At 48.1% G+C, this 27,211-nt stretch overlaps 1 protein-coding gene across 2 annotated transcripts in view; it reads right to left on the reverse strand.

Moving 5' to 3' along the window:
• Nucleotides 1–6,822: 6,822 nt before the first annotated feature.
• Nucleotides 6,823–27,211, reverse strand: part of KIF26B (kinesin family member 26B) — a 517,632-nt gene continuing 497,243 nt past the window's right edge. For both annotated transcript variants that reach the window (XM_061382452.1, XM_061382453.1), the window contains 3 exons: nt 18,101–18,303; nt 17,491–17,641; nt 6,823–13,886 (listed from right to left, as the gene is read on the reverse strand). In XM_061382452.1, coding sequence (XP_061238436.1) covers nt 13,738–13,886; nt 17,491–17,641; nt 18,101–18,303 — 503 coding nt within the window. In that variant the 3' untranslated portion in view covers nt 6,823–13,737. The remainder of the gene's footprint in view (nt 13,887–17,490; nt 17,642–18,100; nt 18,304–27,211) is intronic.

The following is a 27,211-nucleotide window of genomic DNA, read 5'->3' on the forward strand; positions in this document are numbered from 1 at the left end:
AGAGTCGGACATGACTGAAGCCACTCAGCACACAGCTGAGTTAAGTGGAGAAGGACGGGGATGATGAAATTATTGCCTACTCCTGCCGCCTCAGATACAGCCACCAGGTGAAAACAGTTGGCAAAGGCGGGGAGACGGAGCCGGGGAAAGCGGTAACATCAGTTCAGGTTTTCAGGTGTCCAAAAAAGGAAACTCAAGAGGCAGGGCCTAGGGGGCTGAGAGAAGCTGTGCAGAAGGTAAAACTGATCTCCCCTCAGTCTCTGAACCTTTCTTACCTCCAGTCCCCTCCACCTTTTTGCCTCGCCCTCGAGGCAGTTCCAGCTTCTAAAACTATAAGGTTTCCTTTCTCCTCCACAGTTAAAAAACTTTCCAGAAAGATCAGCAGCCTGGAAGCTGGTGTGTCTTGGTAACCCAGCACTGAAGTTGCTCAAGCCGAGGGCATCTGCACCGTCCCACGGGGTCTGGGTGACCAGCACCTCCGAGGGCGCCGAGGCACACGGTGGATCGCTGTGCTCTGCGCTGCGAAGCGCAGTCCCGGCCCCCAGCAGCCCGGCGTCCACGTGCAGACTGCGGACGCGGAGGATCGCATCATTCTTCCCCGCCCCGCCCCGTCCTCTGCCCGGCTGAGCCGGGACCCTGGCGCCGCGCACCCATCACTTCTGTGAACCGCGGCCGAGTCCCCGGCGGCAACACATTCGTTCAGGGTAGGGTTGCCTCTCCTCTGACAGGCACGTGCGCGTGCACAGTGCGGACTCAAGCCGTAATTCTTCATTTTTCACAAAGATTCCATTACCACCTCTGGTCGCCCCGGGGGCGGTGGCCGCAGGAGAAGCGCGCGGTGCGGGCCTGGCAGCTCCTCCCACCGTCAAGAGAGGGCTGCGCGTGCGCAGAGTGGCCTGGCCGCCCGGGGGAGGCGCCTGCAGACCGTGCCCTCCCGGGCTGCTCCAGTACATTAAAGCGTTCTTTGTGAACGGCGGTTCGCGGGAGCTTCAGGGAACACCTCAGGGGTAGTCAGATTCTGCAGCAAAGTCTGGAACCATCCGCCAGGAATGGCTAGCCAGCACGTGAAGGACTCAGAGCCACATAGCAGTAATCAGTTTAAACCTCATCACCTGAATCAAACCAGGGGGCTTGTGAATTAATAGCTAAGGCATTTTGAAATTGTTTTTCTTAGTAATATTAGAGAGATTGAAGACATGTGGTCCACTTGAGAAACAAACTAAACCATCCTTGGTGCGGGCAGGGGGGTTTACCTGCATCCAGCAAGGAGTTTGGAGCGAGGCCTTGGGTCTGGGGTTCCACTTGATCCTGTGTCCCCATCGCTCAGGGAAGCGCTGGCAGCTATGCCCCCTGGAGCAGCTGCCTGCACCCCTTGAACGGGGTTCTCCTCGGAGTGACTGAGGACCGGGAGGCAGGGTCACAGGATGCTATGAACCTGGGAAGAAAAGTTCCACGTGCAGCAGAACCCCACCACCTGGGCCTTCATCAGTCATCCCACTTGGGAGCGGGATGTGGGGAGTGAAGGACAGACAGCCCATCTACGTCCAGCAGGAAGAGGCCCCTGAGGGTTATAAACGAATGGACCAATGCTGAATGAGGCCACTGGATGACAGGCACAGCCCGTGGGAGAAGTGAAAGTATGTCTGAAGAGTTTTTGTTCTAATTATTAAGTGTCTGGCGCTCTACTATCTTATGCCCGGTGAGCATTAGCAGATTCTGACATCCTTCTGCATACAGTGTCTCCTTTCACTGTCAGAACCAGCCCCAGGGACCTCGGCCGCACATTCGCTTCTACACAGACAAGGAATCTGAACCCAAAGATCTCCCTTCACCCCCTCAAAATCGAGTGCAGAATGCTGTTCTCAAACTAGCACCCAGGTTTGTGACTTCTTGGCTAGGAGTGAAGACACATGTCAGAATTCTCAGGGAAGTGTTCCCAAAACGTATATATTTATAATGTGTATAAAAGTTCCTTTCTGAGAGTGATGACCCAAAACCTCTGTGTGCTAACACTTGTGTGCCCAGCTCTGTGCTAGACACTATGGGTCATAGAAAGATCTGTGCTTGGAAAAGTTGAAGAACCTGCCACCCACAACATGCCAGTTTAGCATGAAGGTTATTTTGAGCTAAAGGCACTTGAAAAGCCGCAGATGTAAGAAGTATGTTCTGATCTCCCCCTTTTCTTCCTGAAAACAGGAGGTATAACTCCCCTATGAAAGATGTCCTCCCAGTACCGAGGAGAAGAAAAATGTTCTTATCATCAGGGATGGGGAGTCAAGGCTGAGAGAACACTGCACACAGAGCCTTGTTAAAATAACTCATCTTCCTTTAGCCTCCCCACATATTTTAGTTCCGTTTTCACAGCTGCCTCTCTTCAGCTGAGTTTAAAAGCATTTAGGCTTTGCCACTTCTTTGGATCTTCATTTTTTTTTTTTTTTAATGAAGGCTCTCATGGCACATAAAGCTTATATTAAATATGTATGTGTTTCTTCTGTAAACCTGTCTTGTGTCAATTTAATTCTAAGGTACAGCAGAAGACCTAAGAAGGTTGGAGTTACGTCTTGTCTCTGCTACACCTCCAGAGCCTACTACAGAGGCAGATACATTTTTCTTCCATTAGATACAAAGGAATGTATAAGGACTTGTTGCATCTTAGAGCAAGAACACATCCCCACTTTGGAACTCCTTGATATACATTAGTGGGGTGAACAAGTAAGTGAGTCAATGAAATAGGAATTTAGAGAGGAAGAGATGACTGTAAATGGGGCCACTGGAGGAGGCCTTTAAGTTGTTCAGGTCACTCTCCATGTGTATAAAATGCCCTGTAATGTTGGTTTAAAACATGGCTGCTCTCTGTGTATAAAACGCCTTGTAATCTTGGATTCCTCTTGGGAGGAATCACTTCTAGGGATTTATCCTAAGAGACTTGCCAGAGATGCAAAAAAGAGATTTATGTTCAATATGTTTATTGTAATGTAATTTATACCAAAAAAGTGGAAACAATTTTAAGGTCCAATAGCAAGGAACTGTTGGAGAAGGCAATGGGACCCCACTCCAGTACTCTTGCCTGGAAAATCCCATGGGCGGAGGAGCCTGGTAGGCTGCAGTCCATGGGGTCACGAAGAGTGGGACACGACTGAGCGACTTCACTTTCACTTTTCACTTTCATGCATTGGAGAAGGAAACGGCAACCCACTCCAGTGTTCTTGCCTGGAGAATCCCAGGGACGGGAGAGCCTGGTGGGCTGCGGTCTATGGGGTTGCACAGAGTCGAACACGACTGAAGTGACTTAGCAGCAGCAAGGAACTGTAGTACCGAAATGATGGTCAATCCACCTGATGGAATATTCAGGAGCCATTATACATTAGTTGTAAGAACACATGTTCTTGACTGGGGAAATAAATGTGCACTGTAGGATTATTAGTGGTAGTAGTGCTGTTCGCTCGGTTGTGTCTGACTCTTTGCGACCTCACGGACTGTAGCCCACCAGGATCCTCTATCCATGGATTCTCCAGACAAGAATACTGGAGTGGATTGCCATTCCCTTCTCCAGAGGATCTTCCTGACCCAGGGATTGAACCTAGGTCTCCTGCATCACAGGCAGATTCTTTACTGCTTGAGCTACAAGGTAAGATTATTAAGGGGGAGGAAAGCAAATTTTGAAAAAGGGTTAAGTCTGTGATTATCCAGTATTTGTACAGGTGTTTTTGTGTGTCTATTATCACAGTGGTTCTCTGAAGTGAGAGTAAAGATAATTTTTATTTTCTATTTCCAGCTTTTCAAAATCCTAGTTGTTTTTTTTTTTTTTTTAAGATTTTTCTTGCTGGCTCTTCAGGGAACTTGGGGTTTGTGGATGAAGTTCTGTGGTTTGGCGGAAAGCCTTTATTTCGAGTTTTTCTTCTGAGCACACACAAGACAATGTAACATACACATCTGGACTTGGGACTGCTATGGAAGGAAGGTGCCCAAGGATGGGTAGATTGGGGGCAATTTAACAATTACAAACAAAAAAATAAGCGGGAGAGAGAGAGTGAAGTTGCTCAGTCATGTCGGATTCTTTGTGACGCCATGAACTGTAGCCTGCCAGGCTCCTCCATCCATGGAATTTCCCAAGCAAAAATACTGAAGTAGGTTGCCATTTCCTTCTCCAGGGGATCTTCCCAACCCAGGTATCGAACCCGGGTCTCTGGCACTGCAGGCAGACTCTTTACCATCTGAGCCACCAGGGAAGCAACTCAAAAAATAAGTGGATTACCCAGCGCACAGGACCGGGAGCTCCCAGAGCAACTTCCTCGGGTGACCTCCAGGTCACTTCCCCAGATGGAGAGGCCTTATTGGCTTGGGAGGACAATCTACCCCTCACTCCTAAACCCCTCAGCCTCCTGGATTCTTTTCAGACCCTTGGTAAGTGCAGGGAGAAGGCTTCCAAACAAGGGCTAGAGGACTCAGCTGAACAGCCCTGGGGATGACAAGCCTCAGCAGACAGGTTTAGGGCTGGGCCAGCCTGGGACCCCATGGGGAGTGAACTTCCATAGCAGAAATAAGGTGACTTGCAGGGTGATCCATACTTTTCTTCTCTCCCTCCTTCCCCCCTCCTTGCCCTCCCAATTTTGGGCCCAAGAAGATTCTTTTGGAGGTGAGGTCTGGCCCGAGGTTCCAAATAGATGGAACCTTGGGGCACGTGGTGGGGACTGGCAGGAGAAACCGTCATCTCCCTTGAGGGGAACTGTGTTTGCCTGTTTATAATGGGGTTTCTGTTTGCCAGCTGGTGTTGCCAACTTACTGAGCTTTTGGAGGCTGGAGTCTGTTTTGTTTTAGCCTCAGCAAGCCCTCACTGAAGATTTGTTCCATGGTTACTTTGTAAATGGTGAGAAGGCATCCATGTGCTTGAATGCTACTCTTCTATCTCTAGGAGGCCCGAAGGCCAAGGCTGCTCAGTGGTGGGGAAATCAAGGCTGTGTGTCTGCTAAGCAAGAGCTCCAGTTTGCCTGGTGCAGACCTGGTGCCGAGTGTAATTATGGACTTCATGCCCAAAGAGGCGTTTGCAGACCTTCAGTTCTTTTGTTAAAGAAGTCTGACATTTCCACACACTTCTGCCCAGGATTTTTCTGAACCCTCTTCTTCTTCCAAAGGTGATCCTTTCATTCATTCACTCATACATTCAACTAGTATTGTTTGAGTACCACATTCAAGACTCTGTTCTAGACCCTGGGGATATAGAAGAACAAGAAACACCCATTGGTGCTGGGTACACTGGCCGCTGACAGGCCAATGTGTTTACATTCAAGTGCTCTGCATGTGTATAAGGGTTTTCTGGAAACAAAACCTTCAGCTGGAAGATCAGACATTGCAGTGGGCCCTAAGTGAGACAGGGCAGCATTTTCTCCACGCAGATGTAGGAATGGCCTGGTCTGCTGCTGCTGGAAGGCAGTGTCACCTTGCTTTGGTTTTTATGTCCTCCTGTCCCCGTGTCTGCAGGAGTGTGCCATGGTCCCATGATAGACAGAGTCATTATGTCCTCCCTGAGACCAAAAGACAGGATGGAAAGGATGAAAAACGTAACAGTTATGTTAGTAACAATTTGGAGAGCTTAATGGTTTAGGAGACAAATCCACATAAGATCATGGGCTTCCCTGGTGGCTCAGTGGTAAAGAATCTACCTGCCAGTGCAGGAGATGGCAGGTTCAATCTCTGGGTTTGGGGAAGATCCCCTGGAGTAGGAAATGGCAACCCATTCTAGTATTCTTGCCTGGGAAATCCCACGGACAGAGGAGCCTGGTGGGCTACAGTCCGTGGGGTCATGAAATAGTTGGACATGACTTAGAGACTAAACAACAAGTAAGATCACATATTTGGTAGTCCTCCCTTGAGGGAAGAGCAAGGGGTTAGAAGCAGTTCTAGGTGCCATCTTTATGGTCTCTCCACTCCCAGGGGATGGCCAGGGCTAGGTATCCCCTCCACCAGCTCTTCTATTGAAGGCATTTTGTCTAGAAAACCCTTATGGCTCCTGGCTTCTTAAGAACTTATGACTTCTGCTACAGTGGCCCAAAGTGAGCCCACGAGGGTCCAGTGTAGGATGTGGAGACAAGAGGAGGGGGTGGATGGGAGCTGTGTGTGTCCAGACTGGCTCAGTAAAGTAGGAGACATGGATTCAGAGCATGCCATGCCAGGAACAATGAGTGTGATTTGCTACAAGTGGTTGCTGCCCTCTCTCTCAGACTCAGAGCACTCATTCATTGGATGGATGAGGTACCACCATCGAGAAGGGTCTCATGCTGCCCAGGGGAATACCTTCAGGGGAAGGCACCAGACTGTTCTTGAGGATGGGGGACACCTAGGAGGCCTTCCAGTTTCTGACCTGTTCCTGCTTTCTTACCTGAGTATACCCAGTTACAGGTGAGACCAGCCCAGTTGTGACAAAGGGCTGTGTGTCCAGGCCCAAGCAGTCTTCATGACTGTCAAGGCCTCTATTCTGTATCAGCCCCAGAGGCCCTGGACTGAGAGGGAGTCCCTAGGCCAACAAAGCCATCACCACATCAACACCTAACTTCTTGACACGTTTCATGTGTGATCACCAACCTGAGGACTTTCAGGGATGCAGGACTCAGCCCCACATCCACCACCCCTGCCTGAGCTTCTGAGCTTGTTGGGGGCCAGCCCCACAGTGGGAGGAGACAGGCCTCATCCTAGGAAGGCCCTGGGGCCTGGGAGGAAGTCCTCAGCCAAGGTGTTGCTCTAGTGAGATGCCCTTGCCCTTGACCTTGAATTGTTCCCTCCTCTGTTCAGAAGGATAAACTGGAGAGAGGAATTCATGACTCTGAGTAGGAGAAAAGTGAACATTTAATGCCACCATAGGTTGATTCTTTTTAAACACCAGATTCTTTTCCGACAACATTTTACACCTCATATGCCACAAAAAGTCAGAGATCGTAGCCAGCAAACAATGTCTTCACACTGGAAATGGCACACAGCTTAATGAAATCATGTCACCAGTTTTTGAGAACTATAACTTTCATTTCCAGACTGTTCTCCAGGTAGCCTGCTCACATTTTATCAAGATCAAGCCAACAGTTAACTCTCTTATCGCTATGTGAAGGCCCATACACAAAACCAGCCTGTTTGCAAATAGGCTGCTGGGACCTACCCAAGTACAGAATAGTTGAATTTCTGACTTTTAACAAATTTTATTAAAAGTTTTTAACAGCAAACACTTGTAAGCTAAGAACTTCATTTTTAAAATGGCACCAACCTTTATCCAAATAGTGAATTTAACACAATGACATCAAATACCACCATTGAATTTTAAAAAAAGATTTTATGAATTTGTTTATGAATTTGCTGCTTCTGACACAATAAATGCACTTGGGCAGGTCTTGTCTCCAATTTTCAAATTGGCCCATTTCTACAGATTAGCATATTTATATACACATACATACATGACTAGAGCTGAAGGAACCACAAAGATCATTTAGCACACTGTCTTCATTTTACAGATTAGAAAACTGTGTTCCAGAAAAGTTGGGTAATATATCCAAGGCCATAGGACTATGGTCAAAGCTGGAGTTCGAACTCAGGTTTTCTGTCTTATGTTCTTCCACCATGTCACATACCTTCTGTACACATGCATCCGTATACGCCCCCGTGCACACACACACGTCAGTCCCTCGGTGTGGTGGGTGTCCACATATCACACACCTGGTACAACAGCACCTTGTGGGCAGAGTCCAAGACGCCGGACTCAGATCCCGGTTCTGCTATAAAACTACTCTGTGAACTTGGGCCAGTCGTTGGCTATTGACTTCAGTTTCTTCATCTAAAATGATTATCCCCAGCTCCAATACAGAGCTTTCATCTCTTCAAAGCACTTCCCATACCTTTCTCTTTACACTATCCCAGAAGGGCAGCTAATATAACCCCCGATCTTCCATCGGCGAGCCACAGGCCCAGCCAAGTGAAGCGATTTGCCCAAGGTTGCATAGCGAGTGAGGAAACCAGACCTGGAGCCCGGCTTCCTTACCCCAAGCTCAAGGCTTTTTCTCCTAGGTTTAGCTGCCTCTCAAATGAGACTACTGACCCCCCAGCCCCTCCCAGCCTCTCAGGGATCCAGGGAGGGGACAAGATGCCTTAAGTATTATGGGTTTTAAGACTCACACTAAAGTGCTTTGGTTTCTCCAGAAAAGAACATGTACTATATATATATATCTCTCTCTCTCTCTCCAAGGTAAGGAATTTCAGGTTCCTTTTCCAAACCCCCTTCAGGAACACCGGGGGTGCTGGGGTTTCTCAGGGAAATGTGGGAACCTAAAATTGTCTGCACTTTTCAGAAATTTAGTGTGGGACCAGCAGGAAGAGGCTGGATCCTCTCTCACTAAGGCCTGTGGAGGCTGCTTTCCAAGTCCATTATCATCAAGTTCAAAAGGAAAGGATCTTTTCCCTTTCAGCTACTTACTTATTATAGAAACAAACTACATTTTGAACTAAGTCCTGTACTTTGAGGATGGACCCTCGTCCCTGTTCTCCTGATTGACCTCTCTTTCCCTTCTGGTACTTGTGTCTCTGTTAATGGAACTTTCTAGAGTGAGGTAAACAAACAGCCATAGGCAGATCCACCAAACTTACACTTTGATGCACAGCACTTGGATAGCATTTCCAACCATGATGTATAAATAATATAAAACATGAGCAATGCTACAAAACAACGGCCTGAGTTTACAAATAAATTATAACTTCTTCATAAAGTGAATATGACAATGTGGGGTGTTGGTGAGCAGTATGGGGAACAAAACCTTTCGTTTTGAAGGTAATTTCTCTATATAAAATAGATGTGCCTAGGCCCGCACTTCAGGACTCACTCCAATACACATACAGACACTGGGAAATGCATTTAGAGAATATTAATTATATGCACTGAAGCCTTGATACCACCTCAAGCACCACTATGTCTCTGATATTATGACATCATCTCTGGTTCTGAGGGGGGCCACCCAAAAGCAGAATGTGTTTGTTTAGGGATGGGATAAGTAGCTTCTAAAATTTTGCAAAAAAGTTTTGTGTTTGTTTGTTTGTTTGTTTTTTGAGAAGATGAGCCTCTCCTGGATTGAAATGATGCTTTTATCTGGATATGACAAACACTTTGGAACAGGTATGTATTTTTTCAGGAAGACTGTTAAGCGACACAAGTTGCGAGATTTTACCCAGAAATGTTGACAGATCTTTGCTGGAGGAAGAGAAAGAGAGGTTAGAATCCAAAGGAACGCTATATTCTGTCACCTGTCCTACCACTAGCCCCCCACCCCCACCCCCCAAAAAAAACTTAGACCATTTGCTAGCAGTTGTCAGTGAGACTGAGTGTCGGTTTTGCCTCACTGGGTGCAGAGGAAAGTGGGCTGCACAGGCCCCCCTTAGGCAGTCCTGCTTCAGTGTGGCAGTGCTGAAGAGCGTCCTCTATGAGGGAAGATGGGCATACTGCCTGGGTGGGGGCAGCAGGCAGGCCCCAGGACCAGTGCCCATGGATGGTTTATCCAGCATCAACTCGTCAAGAATGGGGCTTTCAACATGTTTCTCACAGGCATGGTTTCAGGGTTTAAAATACATTGCCTTTAAAAGTGAGGAAACCTTTTAATATGTGCTCTAAAAGTGGGGCTAATATTCCAGCAGGAAAAGCACAATGAGTAAATTCACGAATTCTTCTGGTTTCCATTTTGAAATTAACTCATCTTTAGTAATGTCTGTTACGGCCCAAACCCTTTATGGAATAGGGAATTTAGAAACATTCATCACATCGTTATTCGTGGTGGGAGCCTTGGTTACACATCAGCAGTGGCCAATGACACAGACAACTGTGTGGAGAGAGAGCTTAACAAAAGCCCAGGCTCTTGCAAGCTCTACCTCCATCCCAAGAAACCCAGGTCAGACAGCTGCTTTTGAATAGGAACACCTGTGATGAAGGCTGATGGAGTAACCAAAATTCATGATCAGCACCTGAAGCCCATAAACGGTCTCTTGCTCAAAATGAACAGAAATCCGAGCACCAGTATAAGGTACATATGTTTGTGCCAGACTATTTGAACCACAGTCCTGGATGGTTTCTGTGGCTACAATGAAGCCACTGCCACCTTCCAGGAACACAGACTTCAAGTTTCAGACTAATTTTATGACAAATGGCCAGATTCCTGCCTGCTGAATTCCCCACTCTGGGCTACATAGCGTTTTATCGCAGCTTTCTTCTCTTTCCAGTTTGGGATCTCTTGTATGAACCCCACCTAAGTCAACACAGGACCGACCTCTGCTTCTGCATCTCAAGCTCCCCACCTTCAGAACAGCAACTGCAGAGAAAACAACAGGCGGGGTGTTTTCAATTTCAAGTCTGGAAGAGATGAAAGTTAGCGACAGCTTCCCCATGATGTAGAGGGGAATTCAAGGATGAGAAGATCAAAGGTTCCAGCTCTCAGGTGGGGCTTGAAAGCCCAGGATAAAGCAAACTCTCACTCTGTGGCAACATGAAACACCATCGTGAGATGCACTACGGATTTACTCCTGGGGAACAACCTCACTATTCCCCTTTTGGGCTCTGAGTTTTGTGATAGTGCTTCCACCTCACACTGAGCTGAACTTTGGAGAGGGAAGATGATTTCAGACAAAAAGTCAAGGCTTCTAAATGTTAATTTCAAGTAAATATTTTTCTGGGCCTTTCATTTGTGGATAATAGAATGGAATAATGGGCTCTTTAACATTCTCTTTGCCTTCCTAGGTTATCTGTCATCAAAACCACAAGGGGACCTGGACCACTTCACATTTGGTTGTTGAATGAAGCTGTTCTTCGGTTACTAGAACTGCTGCACGACAGCTGATCAGCTGTACAATCAACTGATAGAACCAGGAACAATCACACGATAGCATAAAATTCATGATTTCTTCACAGAGTTCATCAATACTTGGTATGTTGTTTGTAGCTCACTTAGGCCAGAAAAGAAAAAAAAAAAGGAAAAAGTCAGAATGAAGAACCTCCATGCCAAGTTGTTCTCCTACACCATGGCAGCCTGCGAGAAGTTCAATGGTGTGGCATTTTAAGAGGCCAATCTGACTTGGCAAGAGAGCTCTTGGTTTTATTCAACCCTTTGCTATCTCACAAAGTTGTTACATATAAAGCAGGTTTAGGCAGGATGCAAACTGAAGGCCATTACCCCTAGGAAAGATTTCACTGATCAAGATTTGAAATTCCTGTAGATGTTTCTACTTAGTCTCATTCCAGGAAAGGCACGAGGGCCCTTGCTGGCCTGTTAAGGAACTCAGCTCAGTGAAGTAACCTGTGGGGAAGATACGGCCAGGGCAAAAGCTAAGGACACTGATTACTAATCAAGTGTGTATGTTTCCAACAAAGAGAAAGATACCTTTGACAGTTCTTCAATCAAAGGCTTTCCATGAAATGGTATATTTCAAGCCAGCAACCAAAGGGATGCCAAGTGGAAAACCCAAACAAATTCAACAGATTGACATCTCTCCAGCCATTTCCATTAGGCTGCTTTTTAACAAGTTCATTTACACAAGAGCAGAGACCAGAGCACACCCAGCCCCAGAACCATGGAGCTGCCCTGCAGAACGGGGTTAGGGTGGGGGAGGCCTGCCTCTCCCAAGGTGAGTTGTTAAACTAGAGGGGGAAACCACCCGTTCTGGATTAACATTTCATCATATTTTAGCCCGTGTTAGCTATCAGATGGAGCACAGCTTCTGTGTGCACAATGCCATAGGAGCAAGTTTGAATCGAACATAAAGCCAGACAGAAGCTGGCTCCTAGCCTAGGGGGTTGTCTGTGCCCTGTTCTGACCAGTAAAGGGCTGCACTATGAAGCTCACAAGACTTCGGTTCCCACTTACTGGGTTCAACTGAGCTTTGCCAGTTGTTTAGCCAGCTCTGCTGGGCTGCATGTGTACAAAGAAGCATTGACAAATTCAATTGTTCTTTTTCCTTGGGGAGCAGTTGGGGCTGAGGAGTCAGTTAGCCAGGACTGCCTCGCCTGGAAATAAATTCATGAAGTTATGCTGCATTTGAGGTCAAAAAGAATAATACTCTGGAAAATCCTGGGCACCTCTATCAATGGCCTGGCTAGAGAGGCCTGGGAGAAGGTCCTGACTGGAGGGTAGGTAAACACTCTGCTGTTGCACAGCTGTTATTAGATAATCCCTGGACCACTCTATGCTTTGGGTTTCTATCACTAAAATGGGTATACTAATCCCTAAGGGAATTGTGGCAGAGATGGACATCTCAATTTGAGAATAAAGTCCAAAGTTCCTGGAGTCAAGCCTTGTACACCCACATGGATGAAACCCTGGGCCCCACAGGTGTGTGATGTATGACAGGAAACCTTTCTCTGCCTTCAGGTGTCAAGGTTGAGCAGACAGGCCTGGTCCTTTCTTGGTATGGAGGCTTTCGTTCAAAAGGACTGGAACTTCTTGCATTAAACAGCACTCCGGACAGCAGAAAAGTTGTGTAACCCCGCCCCTCCCCACCATCCTTCCTTGTTCTGGACCAAAACTACTTCCGTCTCTGAGCATCTACAAGTCCAAGAAGGTCTCCAGACTGGGGAAAATCCTCTGCTCTAATAAATTTGCAAAACTGGGGAACAAAAAATATGGCTCCATTGAACTGGTTCAAGTGTTCTTTAGATCCAGAATCTTTGGAATAAAAATGAATATGAAAAATGTTTTTGAAGACCCCAGCTTCGTGGGTAAAAAGGAACCAGTCTTACGTGCCTCAGGACATGTAAAGAGTCGGATATGACTGAGTAACTGAGCTGAACTGACGTGCCTCAGGACTTGGAGGGGCAACTATTCAGCACAAACATCCCACTCAAAGGGTAAGGAGGGCCAGGGTCATAGAGGCGCCTTTCCCCCTGAAGACACACCCGTTTCTCTCAAGCTCACGTGCGCGTGCTCCATAATCGACCTCCAAGTCTGCCCTCTGACCCTGCCACTGGTGGGAGGTGGCAATGAGCATCACCTGTGGTTCCAACCGTCCCTGGAAACACACTGGCTTGGGCCCAGAAGTCTCTAGCTTCTGTTCGAGTGGCCTTCCCAGCAGAACCATAGCAGACAGTTAACATTTATTCATATGCAATACTGATTAGGAAAGAGCTCTACAAACACAACTTACTTAGAAATAGCAAGTCAGAAATAGGCTAAAACACCAAGAGAAAACGAGCTGTAAATACATTGCAAAAATGTGTTTGATTTTTTTGTTGTTGTTCATGTTGTTGTTTTCATCTTGACTAGCACCATCTGTACACAAGAAAGTATGAACATAAACGTTTGGATAATAACAAAGATTTGCAAGGCACTTAATCAGTCATTCCGGGAAACCTGTTGTTTTGTTTTAGCTTTCCACAACAATCCCACGTCCACTCTCGCCCTTTCTCACAAACCAGGAGAAGAGGGAGGTCTCTTTTGCCAGCAGTTCTTATGTACAAACAAGTTCTTGAAAGTTCCTCAAAGTGCTTTTTCAGTCTCACGGGGGCTTCCACGTCCCTTGGGCTTCCCATCATTCGCTCCTCTCCTGCGGGTCTGGTTCTGCACCGTTCCTACAGAAAACAAAAGAAAAACTCGCCTTCCGCTCCACGCTCACTCCAGACTTGCCATCAACCTTCGTCCTCCTTCCGTGATCTCTGAGCGGCGCCGGCACTAAGAGCCGGCGCAGCGCGGCTGCCTGCGGCTCGGGAGCGAGGGCCGGGCCGGGCGGATCCCGTCAGCGGCGCCGGCAGGTGATGTCGAAGCAGGTGATCATCATGAGGTGCGCCTTACAGAAGTTGACACGGCTCTCCAGGCGCTCCGTCACGCACTCCAGCGCTTCCAGGTACTCCAGGGAATCCAGCTCCAGAACCTGCTCCAAGTCAACTGCAAAGAAGGAGAAGTCCGATGGAGACGCGCCGCCTACGGGGAAGGGTGACCCGACGGGTCGGCCCCGGCCCCAAGGCTGCTGCGCCTGTGCCCGGAGGTCTTAGCACCACCGTGCTCTCGACCTTCTGCAGCTCTCAAGTCAGGAGCAGAACCCTTTGTTACTTGCAACTGTACTGGGGCCCTCCATTCTAATGATAACACTAAATCCCCGACATTTAATTGAGGCTCTGTGTGTGCTAAGTTGCTTCAGTCATATCCGACTCTTTGCTACCCCATGGACTATAGCCCACCAGGCTTCTCTGTCCATGGAATTTTCCAGGCAAGAATACTGAAGTGGGTTGCCAGTTCCTTCTCCAGGGGATCTTCCCCATCCAGCAATCTGAACTCTGCGGTTCCTCAGTGGTAAAGAGCCCACCTGCAATGCAGGAGACATTAGAGATGAGGGTTCAATCCCTGGGTGGGGAAGATCTCCTGGAGGAGGGCATGGCAACCCACTCCAGCATTCTTGCCTGGAGAATCCCCATGGACAGAGGCGCCTAACAGGCTACTGTCCATAGGGGCACAAAGAGTTGAACAACTTAGCATGCACGCACAGGTTAATAACTAGATTCTTAGACTCACAGACACAGAGAACAGACTTGTATTTGCTAAGGGGCAGGGCAGTGAGGGAGGAAACTGGGAGTTTGGGATTAGCAGATCCAAAGTATTATATATAGGATGAATAAACAGCAAGATCGTACTGTATAGCACAGGGAATTTTATTCAATATCTTGTGATAAGCCATATGGAAAAATGTATATATATGTTATATAAATGTATATATAAATATATATGTGCATGCAACTGAATTATCTTGCTATACTGCAGAAATTAGCACCACTTTGTAAATCAACTATACTTTGATGAAAAATAATTACAATTCTTTGCTCAGAAGACAAGCAAGATTTAGGACCCAGATTCTGTCCCTAAAGTTCAGACCTGCACAGAGTTAAAAGTCTGTTTCCTTCAGTTCCTCAAGGGCAATCATCTGTGGCCACCTCTCCTGCGCCACTGGCCACTAGTTGGTCCAGTCGTGACTGGGTAGGATGGTGGGCTGCTGCAGAGTGTCCAGCGTGGGGAGGACAGGTGTGGACAGCAGCCAGGGCAGTGGGGATTCCAGCCCTGGAATCCAAGGCAGGAGGCCTGCACTTGACTCCCAAGAAGGCCACACCTAACCTGTGCTGGCACACGGTCCTTAAAAGTAACACTGAAGAGTCATCCCTAGTCTGCCTACTTTCCTAACTAGAGTTGCTATGGAAAGTAAAACCAAAAAGAAACAACGAATGTGAATGTGGTTTAGAACTGCTACGAGCTATCTGAAAATCTGGGGTGGAAATCAGGGCTGACTTCTTTTGTAGGGGAGTTAACAGAGCTCAGAGAAGGGATGTGTCCTGTTCAGGGTTACATAGTTAATAAGGACAGGGGCTTGGAATAGGGTGGAGGCTCCTGAATACCAGTCTAAAACAAACAAACAAAAAACCCTCCCCATACCATATCCATATCAGGCTATGTTATTGGATCACCTTGAAAGTGGCATCAGAATTAGGAAATTTGAAAAAAAAAAAAAAAAAAAAGGATCCCAGCACATATATTTCTATGCCAACACCCTGCCTGTTATCCAGGGACTAGTCAGCATACAGCCTCATTGATTTTTTTTTTGTCATTCTTGATTTTAATTCATCTTGAAGGGCCAATCTCTGTGCTTCTCCTTTCATGTGGCCTTCTGTTCATTACCTTCCTTAGCATAAAAAAAAAAAAAATCACTGATTTCTGACAAAGGCAAGAAGGAAGCAATTGTTTCCTGGAAGCATCTACATTTGTACCAATGTTTAAGCAGCTCACTTCCTGGGAAAAGTGTGACTTTGTAAGATGAAGACAATTGTCAAGGCCGCCTCAGGCATAAACAGCTCTCAAAAATGTTGTTAAAAGGATAAAAAAGGAAGAAGAGGAGCTGCTGAATGGGTGCCCCTGGGATTCTGAAGTGCCAGAGGATTCATGGAAGAAGGAAAAGGGTGTGTACAGGTGGGAGAGACCAGCATTAGGCTCCATGTTTATGCCATGGCCAGACTTCAGCTAATGCCCTTGTTCGTGTCTTGTCTGCCCCATCACAGCTTAGAGGGAAATACCCTGGAGAGCAGGAATTTGTGTCTCTGTCAGGATTTCTAACAAGGGGCCCCCGTTGGTGCATCAGGCAACCAGGCACTGAGGAAATAAAATTCCTCAGCCCTTTGAGAACGGCTATTTTCATTAACTCTGATAATACAAACACTAATTACTACTAAATACTGAGCTTTCATCACTGGCAGGCAGTGTAAAGAGCACTCGACCAACAGTAGCTCATTCACTCTCCCAAAGCTCTATGAGATGGGCAAACTTTCCCATCTGATGGTTAGGGAAATCAAGGCCCAGAGAGGTGAAGCGTCTTACCCGAGGTCTCACAGCCACACCCAGAGCGGCTCTGCATGACTGCAGCTGACACCACACACGGTATAACTCAACATGGTAAGATGCACCGTGATAACTGGCCCCAGTGTCCTGTCCTCCTACTGGTCTGTTTGATCCTCACATGAACCAATGAGGTACTCAAGGGTGATGTTATTACTGCATCTTTGTGGAAAGGAAGCCACCTGAAGACATGCTGTGAAAAGGGCAGGGCACAGCTCGGAGGCTGGAAAATTCCGTCCTTTCCTCTTTGCTCAGGATCATTTCACCCAGTATTTTTCTTAAACCTCAGCTCCAGACTCTGCCTGTCATGCTCCCTGCACTGACCTGGGAATGCCGGGAAGAGGTGCTGTGACCTTCAGGGGTCAGTTGTGAAGAGAGGGAGGCACAAGGAAAAGCTGGTGAGTGCAGGACAGGAAAGGAGGGAAAGGAATTCTAGTGGAAGTAACGCATTTTATTCCAGAGGCTAAGTTGTCCAGCATTGGGCCCCATATCATTGAAACAGTTGGGACCAGATCTGAGCTTTATTTTGTGGTAAATGGAATGGTTAGGAACAAATAAATAAGAGACAATTGAATCCATCTTTCAAAGAGAGCAAAATTGTTCTGAATTGTTACTAGATGGTCGCTGTCATCCTGGGCTTTCTATTAAATGGAAATAACACTGCGAATGTTATTCTTTTCACTCAAAAATGTGGTTTTTTTTTTTTTTTTTGCTTTCTGGGTTCTTTGTGAGGCTTTTCTAGGATTGCACATTCTACCCTATTAAGAGCTCTATAAATTCTTGTCTATTTCAGGCTAGATATGCAATGTGATTTTGTGGCCTGGGAGCAGATTTGTAATATAGCCTTCATGTCTGGGTGATTGTCCACCACATGCAGGGGGAGAAAAAAATATCTCATTTTCAGATGCTCTGGACTGAGACACACAAGAAATAATCCGGCAAGAGCCATGGTCACCACCTGCTGCCCCCTCCTCCCCATCTGCTCCCAGGAGAGTGGGATCGAGCTCAGGGAAGCTGCCTCTAGCCGATGGGCACAGGTGGGGTTCAGACAGCATCTGAGTCCCTCGGCCTGGTCTGTTTAGTGGGTGAACCTGGGAGTCGCAGTGATGGGCCTTACATTCACTGAGCCACTTGTTAGGGTCCAGCATCAGATACTGTTTGGTCGTCTCCAGCTCCTTCATCAGCCATTCGTACTTGGCTCTGACCTCCGCAATTCTCTGCTGGCGATGCTCCAGAATTTTCAGTTTTGCGTTAAAACACATGACCTCCTAGGATGCAGATGAGAAAGAGACAGGAGGTGAAGAGGGGAGGAAACGGGGACCTTCAGCTCCAATCCAGCCCACGCAACCTCTTCTGGAAAGGAATACTTCTGCTTATACATCTGTGCAAGCAGGGCGCAGGGGGCTCAGCTCTGATGCCCACGCACAGGACAGGACTATCACAGGCTTATCCCAAATTTAGAAGGCGGTTGGTGTCCCAAGCTGGAGCCAGAAAAGCCCGGGGAGCCCACCAGCTCTCCCAGTCTTTGAACCTTCCACGTCTCCAGGTGGAGAAATAAGCGGCTCTCCCAAGGAGCTGGGTGCACAGGCCTGGGTGCCGGCCGGAGCCCTCGCCTCCCACCCGCGCGGAAGCCACTGGGGATCTCCGGGGCCTGCGCCCCTTCTCAAGCACTGCCCCCGGGGGGCCGACAAGGGGACCTGCAGGGGCGCGGGGTGGAGGAGGCTCACCTTGCTGCTGCCCCCTCGTCGCCGCTGCAGCCGCTCCACGTCGTCGATTTCATAGACTTTAATCTCAAAAGGTTCCCCGAGGCCCCTCTGGGTGCTGCGCAAGGGGCCATCCACCCAGCGAACGCCCGCGCTATTGGTAGGTTTTCTCACGGGGGAGGGGGTGTCAAGGGACAGCGCCGGGATGAGCCTCCGTCTCTGGGAACCTAGGTAGGGAATTAAGTCCACAGTTAATAGTTTTGAATTTCTTTTGAACATATTTTTAAATGCAAGGGGTGGGGGCATGACAGCGCCCTGCCCCCCATCCCTACCCAGACCTGCGGCAGAGCTGTGTTTGAAAGGCTCCAACCTCCCACCACCTCAGCATCCACTCCCTTTCACTGGCACTTGCCTTCATTTCCACAAGTTCAACTCCCACCCCCTACCAGTGGTCTCCCCCTTAAAACACACAGGCTGGAGGACACTAGAACTGAGAGCCACTCTGGCTATACCCTCAGCATGGACCCATGTTAGCATGAAATTAGAGATGTTCAGTGTTAGGGGAAAATAGATGCTAGGATTTGATACTGTAGTAGGAGGAGTTTATTTGCTTCTAACAATAACACTGGAATCAGCACTGCTTATGCCAGGCCCTGCTGGACATGCTCTACATACTGTGATGGAGACTGCTAGCTGTCCCCCAATACCTACCGTCTTCTTCAACCTCAGCAAGAGATCCAAGTGGGTGCTGGATGCACAGGGTACCAGGTGTACCCTATGTAGTACATGTGACTTAAGCTCCACCAGTGCAGTAGAAGTGCCCTTTGCAACAGCTGTAATAGGAAGTGTCCTGAAAAGGTGAGGTCTGCCCTCCTTGTCCTCTCTCCTTTGTCTCAGATGGAATACGGGCTGCTGCCCAGTCCATGATGTGAAGATTGTAAATAACAGATAAACGAGACAAGCAGCCAGGATTCCTGGTACCCAGGAGACCTTCACATGATCGCCTATGCAGTTTTTTTCTTTTTAAAAAAGATTTACTTTTTCTAGAGAAGGTTTAGGTTGGCTGCTAAATTAAGAGGAAGGTACAGCGAGTTCCCATATACCATCGGGCCCCACAGACCCACAGCCTCCCCCACCATCAACATCCCCATCACAGAGGTGCATGTGTTACCACCTATGAACCTGCGCTGACACGTCATTATGCATATGGACACCCAGAGTCCATAGTTCACATCAGGGTTCACTCCTGGTGTTTACGGCCTATGGTTTGGATAAACGTGTAACGATATGTATCTGCCATGATAGTATCACATAGAGTATTTTCATTGCCCTGAAAACCCCCTACACAGACTTTTACATGAGAAATTAATCTTATATTGTTATTGGGTTTTCTGTCACAGACAAGCCTAGTATGTAATTCTCACAGAAGCAGAAAGGTACAAAAGACTTCCATAATTTGCCCAAAGTCTTAGTATTACCTTGTTTAAAAAAAAAATCCATTGCCCACATTCTCCACCAAAATAAGAAATATCAGATCATAAATGATCTTCCCAAAGGATGGGTTATGATTAAACACTACAGAACATGGCACATAGTAGGCTGCGGCGACTGAGGATGGACAGGCGGGTGGTACTGCAGACCACGATGAAGACAGGCGGGAGTGGTGATCTCTCAGGAGGCTGTCACTGCCTGTATTCTGCTTCACGGTCAGGATCTTACCTGCACCGTGTTTGTTAAACATCTTATATTTTACCCCTAGTCTGAGTGGAGGGAATCTGTTTGCAAACTGGGAAGCCAACGGTAGCCTCCCTGGGAAATGAGTCTGATTGCTGGGTCTGCAGCGAGATGCCTCTGTCGTCCTTGGGACTTCCTTGAAAAATTGACCCTGTAAGCATCTGCCTCCAAAGTTTGCCCACCTCTTGGATTCTTGATACTCTTTGCTGCTGGTGTCTGTATTGCGTTTGTGGTATTTGGTTGCAGTGCCCCTCGATATCTGGGACCCCAGAGATATCTGGGAAGAGGGGTGGGCCAACACGGTAAGGGTCGAGCAGAATATGTAGGGGTGAAGTGTACTGTTATGCCATTTAAGATGGCTGTTCTCTTGCTTTCTATGCATTCCCCTGCTTAACCAGTCCCGGCTGCATTCACATGTCTATCCAATCCTCTTAATTCTAGGGCTTAATCAATCCCTGGTAACCAATGAGACTACCTGACATCAATTGGGCCTGTAAATGGTAGCCTCCTTCTCCCTCAAGTAGCGAAAACTGCTGCCGTGTCCTGCCTGCTGCACAAGGTGGGGTGTCACTCCAGGACCCCTTGTGTGATATCCCCTGTCCCTAAACCATTGATGTCTCTGTTGCTGTCTCCCAGCTCTTTCTTCAGTCTGGCCCAACTACAAGGTTTGCAGGCCTGTGGGGTGCAGCCCAACACATACCATGCAGATTTGAGCCCTAAGAGGCAGGTCTCTAGAGGATTATAAGAAGCACTCACCAAAGGGCTGTCAGGATGGGGGGCCCCAATGCACCAAGCACCACTTTTTTTGGTGACTGGTGACATGAGTGAGTGAAACCATGGCCTGGCTTCTGAGGATGGGGTCTAATCTTTTCACCCACATCTGAAGTGGATCTAGCCTCCTGCTTTGGGTGACTACCAGGTTTGTCCCCCTGGCTCTGGCCCCTCTCCTGGTAGGAGGCTGCAGGCCTGGCCTCCTGGTAGGGAAGCCTGGTGCTGCCTCAAACAGCTGCATCTCCTGAGGCACACACACCCACCTGGCACCTTCTTTCGCCAGGACCAGACATTAGGAAGCTTGCTTTCTCCTGGAAGGAGGATGGTTGGGAAACATGACACCATCCCAACAGGTTTACCTTGAAGCTGAAGGGAGCCTGATCTAATTTAACTCAGAATAGATATGTGGTCCCTCCTGCATCTGAGGGAAGACAATGGCATCTGTGGGAAGCCTTGGCTAGCTGCAAATAGAGTCTGAACTGATTGTGCTTTGAGATAGAATGTGTGTCTGTGCCCAGTCATTTGTAGTGACCGACTCTTTGCAACCCCCATGAACTGTGTAGCCCACCGGCTCCTCTGTTCATGGAATTCTTCAGGCAAGAATATTGGATTGGGTTGCCAGTTCCTTCTCCAGCAGATCTTCCCAACCCAGGGATTGAACCCAGGTCTCCTGCATTATAGGCAGATTCTTTACCGCCTGAGCTACCAGAATGGACCTCATTAAAGTCAGATTTGAGTGAGAGTGAAGGAGGGCAAGAGAACGTACACACCATTATATGGCAGCCCTGAGAATACGAAGGATACAAAGCACTGAGACTCTTCTGGAGGCTCCGGGAGATGGGCTATATTGGTCAGTGGGCTGCTGTTGGGGGAAGTGCTGGTCCTTACAGCACCACCCCTGCGGTGTTTGGGGAACTCTGGAGGAGTCAGTGCCCTCTCTCCCCCACTCTCCCTCCATCTTCCTCCCCGATTCCAGTTAGTTCTGCTTGTTGCATGCTGGGCCAGTGTGGCCTGTGTGACGTGATGACCCTTCCAAAGAGAAAGACACTGTACTTTTGTCCAACTTCAAGAGATGCAGTGACTGCTAAGAAAAGCTTAAAATACCATAAGCTCAGAGAGAAAAAGAGCCAGAACTCTTTGAAACAGGACCAGGGGGCCAAGGCACAGGACAACCTTCTCCCCAACCTAGGGAGCTAGGAGTGTGAAAAGCCACTACCTGCAGCTCCAGGTGGTGGCAGCAGTGCTGGCACAGCATTCAGGGCAGTGTGTGCCTGTTCAGAGTGCGGGTGAGTGGTCTTTCCTTCAGGAGACAACAAGGGACTCGAAACACAAAGTCAACTTTCCCTACAGAGCGTACTCTGTCTCTAGGCTCCCTTGGTTTCATGTCAAATCTCATTTTGGGGGGCCAGATCTTTATCTTGTGTATGTATGCGCGTGCAAACACACATGCATACACACACACACTAACTTACGAAACTAGGAAGTGTCAACCACTGAAGATGTCAACCACTGAAGTAAATATCTGTCTCCCTTACAATGGAAACGAACCATCCGGTAGTTTGGGTTTTTTATTTAATTGGTCTGATCATGCCAGCTGACTCTGAGCACGCAGTACTGCCTTTGGAGCTCAGCTCCAGTGAGACTTGGCTGCTGCAGAACATGCGTGGAGGCCAAAGAATACCGAGCATCAGTGGGAAGATGTTCAGCTCTCAGAGACAAGGAGAGTCTGAGCATCCTTCAGGTGGAGACTTGGCCCTCGTTCCTCAGGCTGCAAACACTTGTGATGGGACTCCTGGTAAGCCCTATTTTCTCAGTTGGATAATATATACTCAGCCCCTAGGGAGGTATATGTATGGGCATTGTGCATGCTGCAAGTGCTAAGTCGCTTCAGTCATGCCCAACTCTTTGCGACCCTATGGACTGTAGTCTGCCAAGCTCCTCTGTCCATAGGGATTCTCCAGATAAGAACACTGGAGTAGCTTGCCATGCTCTCCTCCAGGGGGATCTTCCTGACCCAGGGTTTGAACCCATGTCTCCTGTGGCTCCTGTACTGCAGGTGGATTTTTTACCACTAGCACCATCTGGGAAGCTATATGGGCATCTCAGTGCACCCATCTCACTGGGTGCATGGGTCCAGACATTTCTGGGATGACTCTAAGCATCTGTTTATGTGAGAAAAAGGGGAAGAACTGAGGAGGCTCATGGGATGGGTGGTGTATCACTTATCTATCACTGTGTGACCAATTACCCTAAACCCAGCAGCTAAAAATAACAAATGTTGGTTCTCCCACACATTCCTATGAGGCAGGGATCTGGGAGAGGCTGATGGAGCAGGTAGTTTTGGCTGAGGGTCTCTTGTGATCTGCAGTCAAGTTTTCAGCTCACGAGATGGGGCTGCCATCCTCTGAAGGCTTGACTGTGGCTGGAGCATCCACTTCTAAGCTCACTGTTGTGGCTGTTGGCAGGAGTTTCAGTGCACTGCCTGGTGGGCCTCTGCACAGGGCTATTTATGGCATGGCAGCTAATCTACCCAGAGCAAGAAAGAGCAGCTCCAGTGTCTTTCACAACCTAATCTTGAAAGTGACATAACCATCACTTTCATCTACCTTATTCAACTGGACACAAAGACCAACCATAGTAGAGTATGGGAGGGGATGAATCAAGGGCGATGCCAGGAGGCAGGGCCCATTGGGGAACACTGAGGAGTCTCGTTACCACAGATGGGAAAATATCAGGAATTAGGGTCACTCTCTATTAGCCTCCTCATCTCTCCAGGGCACCCTATGAGATGAGAGCAGAGATCACCCTGATTGGTGAGAGAAAAGTAAAGAAGCCTGAAAGGAGAATGACATTTTACAGGGCTACAATATCCTGATAGAGATATTCTGAAGGCTAATTTCTGTTATCTTTTTTCTATGCTTTTTTGCAATCTTCTCAACTTCCTCACCATGTCAATCAAGCCCTGCCAGGGTGAGAAGTGAGTGTCCAATGTCAAGTGAATTGCAATCTAAGGGCTTCTCCTGTGTGTAGTGACTGGCTATCTTGGATTTTCTCAGAGTTCTGAATTTCAGTTCAGTTTAGTTGCTCAGTTGTGTCTGACTCTTTGCGACCCCATGGACGGCAGCATGCCAGGCTTCCCTGTCCATCACCAACTCCTGGAGTTTACTCAAACTCATGCCCACCAAGTCGGTGATGCCATCCAACCATCTCATCCTCTGTTATCCCCTTCTCCTCTTGCCTTCAATCTTTCCCAGCATCAGGTGGCCAAAGTATTGGAGTTTCAGCTACAGCATCAGTCAATGAATATTCAGAACTGATTTCCTTTACAATTGACTCCTTGGATCTCCTTGCTGTCCAAGGGACTCTCAAAAGTCTTCTGCAACACCACAGTTCAAAAGCATCAATTCTTCGGTGCTCAACTTTCTTTATAGTCCAACTCTCACATCCATACATGACTACCGGAAAAACCATAGCTTTGACTAGATGGACCTTTATTGACAAAGTAATGTCTCTGTTCTTTAATATGTTGTCTAGGTTGGTCATAACTTTTCTTTCAAGGAGCAAGCGTCTTTTAATTTCATGGCTGCAGTCACCATCTGCAGTGATTTTGGAGCCCCCCAAAATAAAGTCTGTCACTGTTTCCACTATTTTCCCATCTATTTTCCATAAAGTGATGGGACCAGATGCCATGATCTTAGTTTTCTGAGTCAAACCCAGAAAACTAAATCAAGGCAAATTGGCCTTGGAGTACAGAATGAAGCAGGGCAAAGGCTAATAGAGTTTTGCCAAGAGAACGCACTGGTCATAGCAAACACCCTCTTCCAGCAACACGAGAGAAAACTCTACACATGGACATCACCAGATGGTCAACACTGAAATCAGATTGATTATATTCTTTGCAGCTGAAGATGAAGAAGCTGTATACAGTCAGCAAAAACAAGACCAGGAGCTGACTGTGGCTCAGGTCATGAACTCCTTATTGCCAAATTCAGACTTAAATTGAAGAAAGTAGGGAAAACCACTAGACCATTCAGGTATGACCTAAATCAAATCCCTTATGATTATACAGTGGAAGTGAGAAATAGATTCAAGGGGTTACATCTGATAGACAGACCGCCTGAAGAACTATGGATGGAGGTTCGTTCTGAACTTGGTCACTGGTAAATCAGGTCCATGAATGAACTGATATCATCCAGAACTTGCACCCACTATTGAGGGGCCTCCCTGCCCCTCACGTCTCCTCCAGAAGTACACTGGGAGTCTTACTTGGGGTGTGATGGGGAAAATTGAGGGCAGGGGCCAGGGGAATGTGGTCAGACCAGAGGAAATGGAGTTTAATGCTATGAAGGGAATTTCAGAGGGAGAGACGGTGCCCTCGCTCTGCTGGAAACGGCACAGGAAACAACGGTGCCAAAATGCCATATCATCACTCGGAGAGAACTGACCACAGGACTTTGGTCTGGCTCCCATAGAAATATGAGTTCTCGGATTTCCACATGCTCTCAAGAAGATGCTTCCTGCTCTCCTCTGAGCCCAGGCCCTGCCAGTGGCCGCTCTATTCCAGGCTCCTGGAAGGGTGGGGAAGCGCCTTGGTCGGGCAGTGGTGGTGTGGGACCTGCCAGATGCAGCTGTCTGGTTGGAGACCACTCGTCCTGAACCAGCCTCCTCCCTGATGCCAGTGGGTCATCAGAAGGATTCTTTCTTCTCTATCACTCCCTACTCATCAGCCCAGCACTCTGTATGGACATGGAGATGTCAAGTGTTAAACAAAAAACCTAAAGTTGATAAGTGCCAACAGTTTTGCTGCATGAAATGGCCCCAATTTGACCTGAATCCCCTGCTCTCCCAGCCACTCCAGGCTTGGCTGCCAGTTGCATATGTTTGGAGGGGCCCCCAATCTGTCATGGCCCATCCCACCCTACTCTCCACAGTGCTGATGACTCCAGCAAGGAGTCTGATGTCAGGCCTTCCATCTTTACCATCACTGAGTGCAGATAACAGTGTCCACACTGAATCTGAAGATGCTGCTTCTTAGGTCAAGTGTCAGAAAACACAGGCATTCCGAGCAAAGAGGCCCACAATACACCTTGAGGGACATACAGATGCCCACCCCGGCCGCCCGCGGGGAGCCCGCCATATCAGCTCTCCAGCCATCACCCTCCATCTTCATTCTGACCCAGGGAAGCATCACTAGGAAGACAGTGAGTCAGAAAGCAGAAAGCACCGATGCTCAAAGGCCACCCAGGCATGAGCGATGAGGAGGGGGAGGGGAAAGATCAATGAGTGGATTTACTGACCAACGAGAGCCAGCCAGCCCCAGGCCTCCCAGATGGATGCAGATGTGGCCGCATGGGCAGCTGTCGGGCTCGAACTGATGAGTGAGCTTGTCCCAGGCTGCAGAGGAGATGGGGAGATGGCCGGCCATGGACCTGTCCTCTGGGCAGAGCCCAGGCCCCTCGCATGTTCACTCGGTGCCTCTCAGCCCCACACCCACCTCCACCCACACTGCACTCTAAGGAGCTTCCTCAGTGTCTCAGGGAGCCAGACTTTTCTATTTTTTCCCAACTTATTGTCAAAAAGCCTGTCTTATTTGGAACACTTTCTCATCTGTTTCTAGATGAAGTCTCTTAGAAACACTCTAGTAATTTAAAATCAGCCAGCAAGCCACTCGCCTTAGCCCTGTTTCCATTAAGCCAGAGACCACTGTGTTTCCTGAAATTCATTAAAACAAAATAAGATTGCACCTGAGAACCGAATGGACCACGGGGAGGGGACAGAGTGAAGCATGGTGCTCTAGGCCCTTGGAGGAGTGACCAGTCACAGATTCCAGGGCAGAAGATCTGTAAACTGAACCTATCAGTCAGTAATGTTTACTCAGCTCCCAGAGAAGGGAAGGCACAGTGTCTGGTGCTTAGAGTGGGAAAGAAAATAAAAAGTTAGGTTCAGTGTGTAAAACACGGGTCACCAGCAGGGCAAGCGATCAGAAGTACATAGAAAAGAACTCAGCTAACTTGTAAGACCACACTACCAGCCAGCCAACCAACCAATGAATCAATCAACAGTGTCCACCTGATTCGTGGTAACCTGCACCAGCCCAGCACCGGGGACTCAACAGGCTGAGTCAAGTGCTGAACAGGCCTCAGAGAAGCTCCTGCCAGGCAGGTTGAGCCCTGGGTGCATTTCGGAACCGACATGCTCCCCGGCTGGCTTCTCTCCTGGGCTTTCTGGATGCAGGGTCACACCCCACCGGGGCTTGCTGCAATGGAAATGAACTTCACTCAAACCTAATCTAATTTTCATATTTCCCTAGCCAGCCTGAGAGACAAGTGGGGAGAAAGAAAGAAGCCAAGGGGGTAACACACCAGGTGTGGGGTCAAGTGTCAGGAACATGAGGAAGAAGAGAGAGAGAGAGAGTCAGGGAGGGCCCACACGATGGGTGATATAAATGAGCTATCAGTGGAAAGCTGGGGCCTCAGGTGGGGCCCAGCTGATGCAGCCACACAACACACTGCCCATCACTGATTCATATACTTTTAGCAACTGATTTTCAGTTGCTAACCTATGGACAGGTTGAACATCTGCTCCCTACCTGGACTGGCTGTCATAACTTTACTTCATGCCTAACAGTTA

The sequence above is a fragment of the Bos javanicus genome, chromosome 16 (genome assembly GCF_032452875.1).
Source record: "Bos javanicus breed banteng chromosome 16, ARS-OSU_banteng_1.0, whole genome shotgun sequence".
Classification (NCBI taxonomy): Eukaryota; Metazoa; Chordata; class Mammalia; order Artiodactyla; family Bovidae; genus Bos; species Bos javanicus.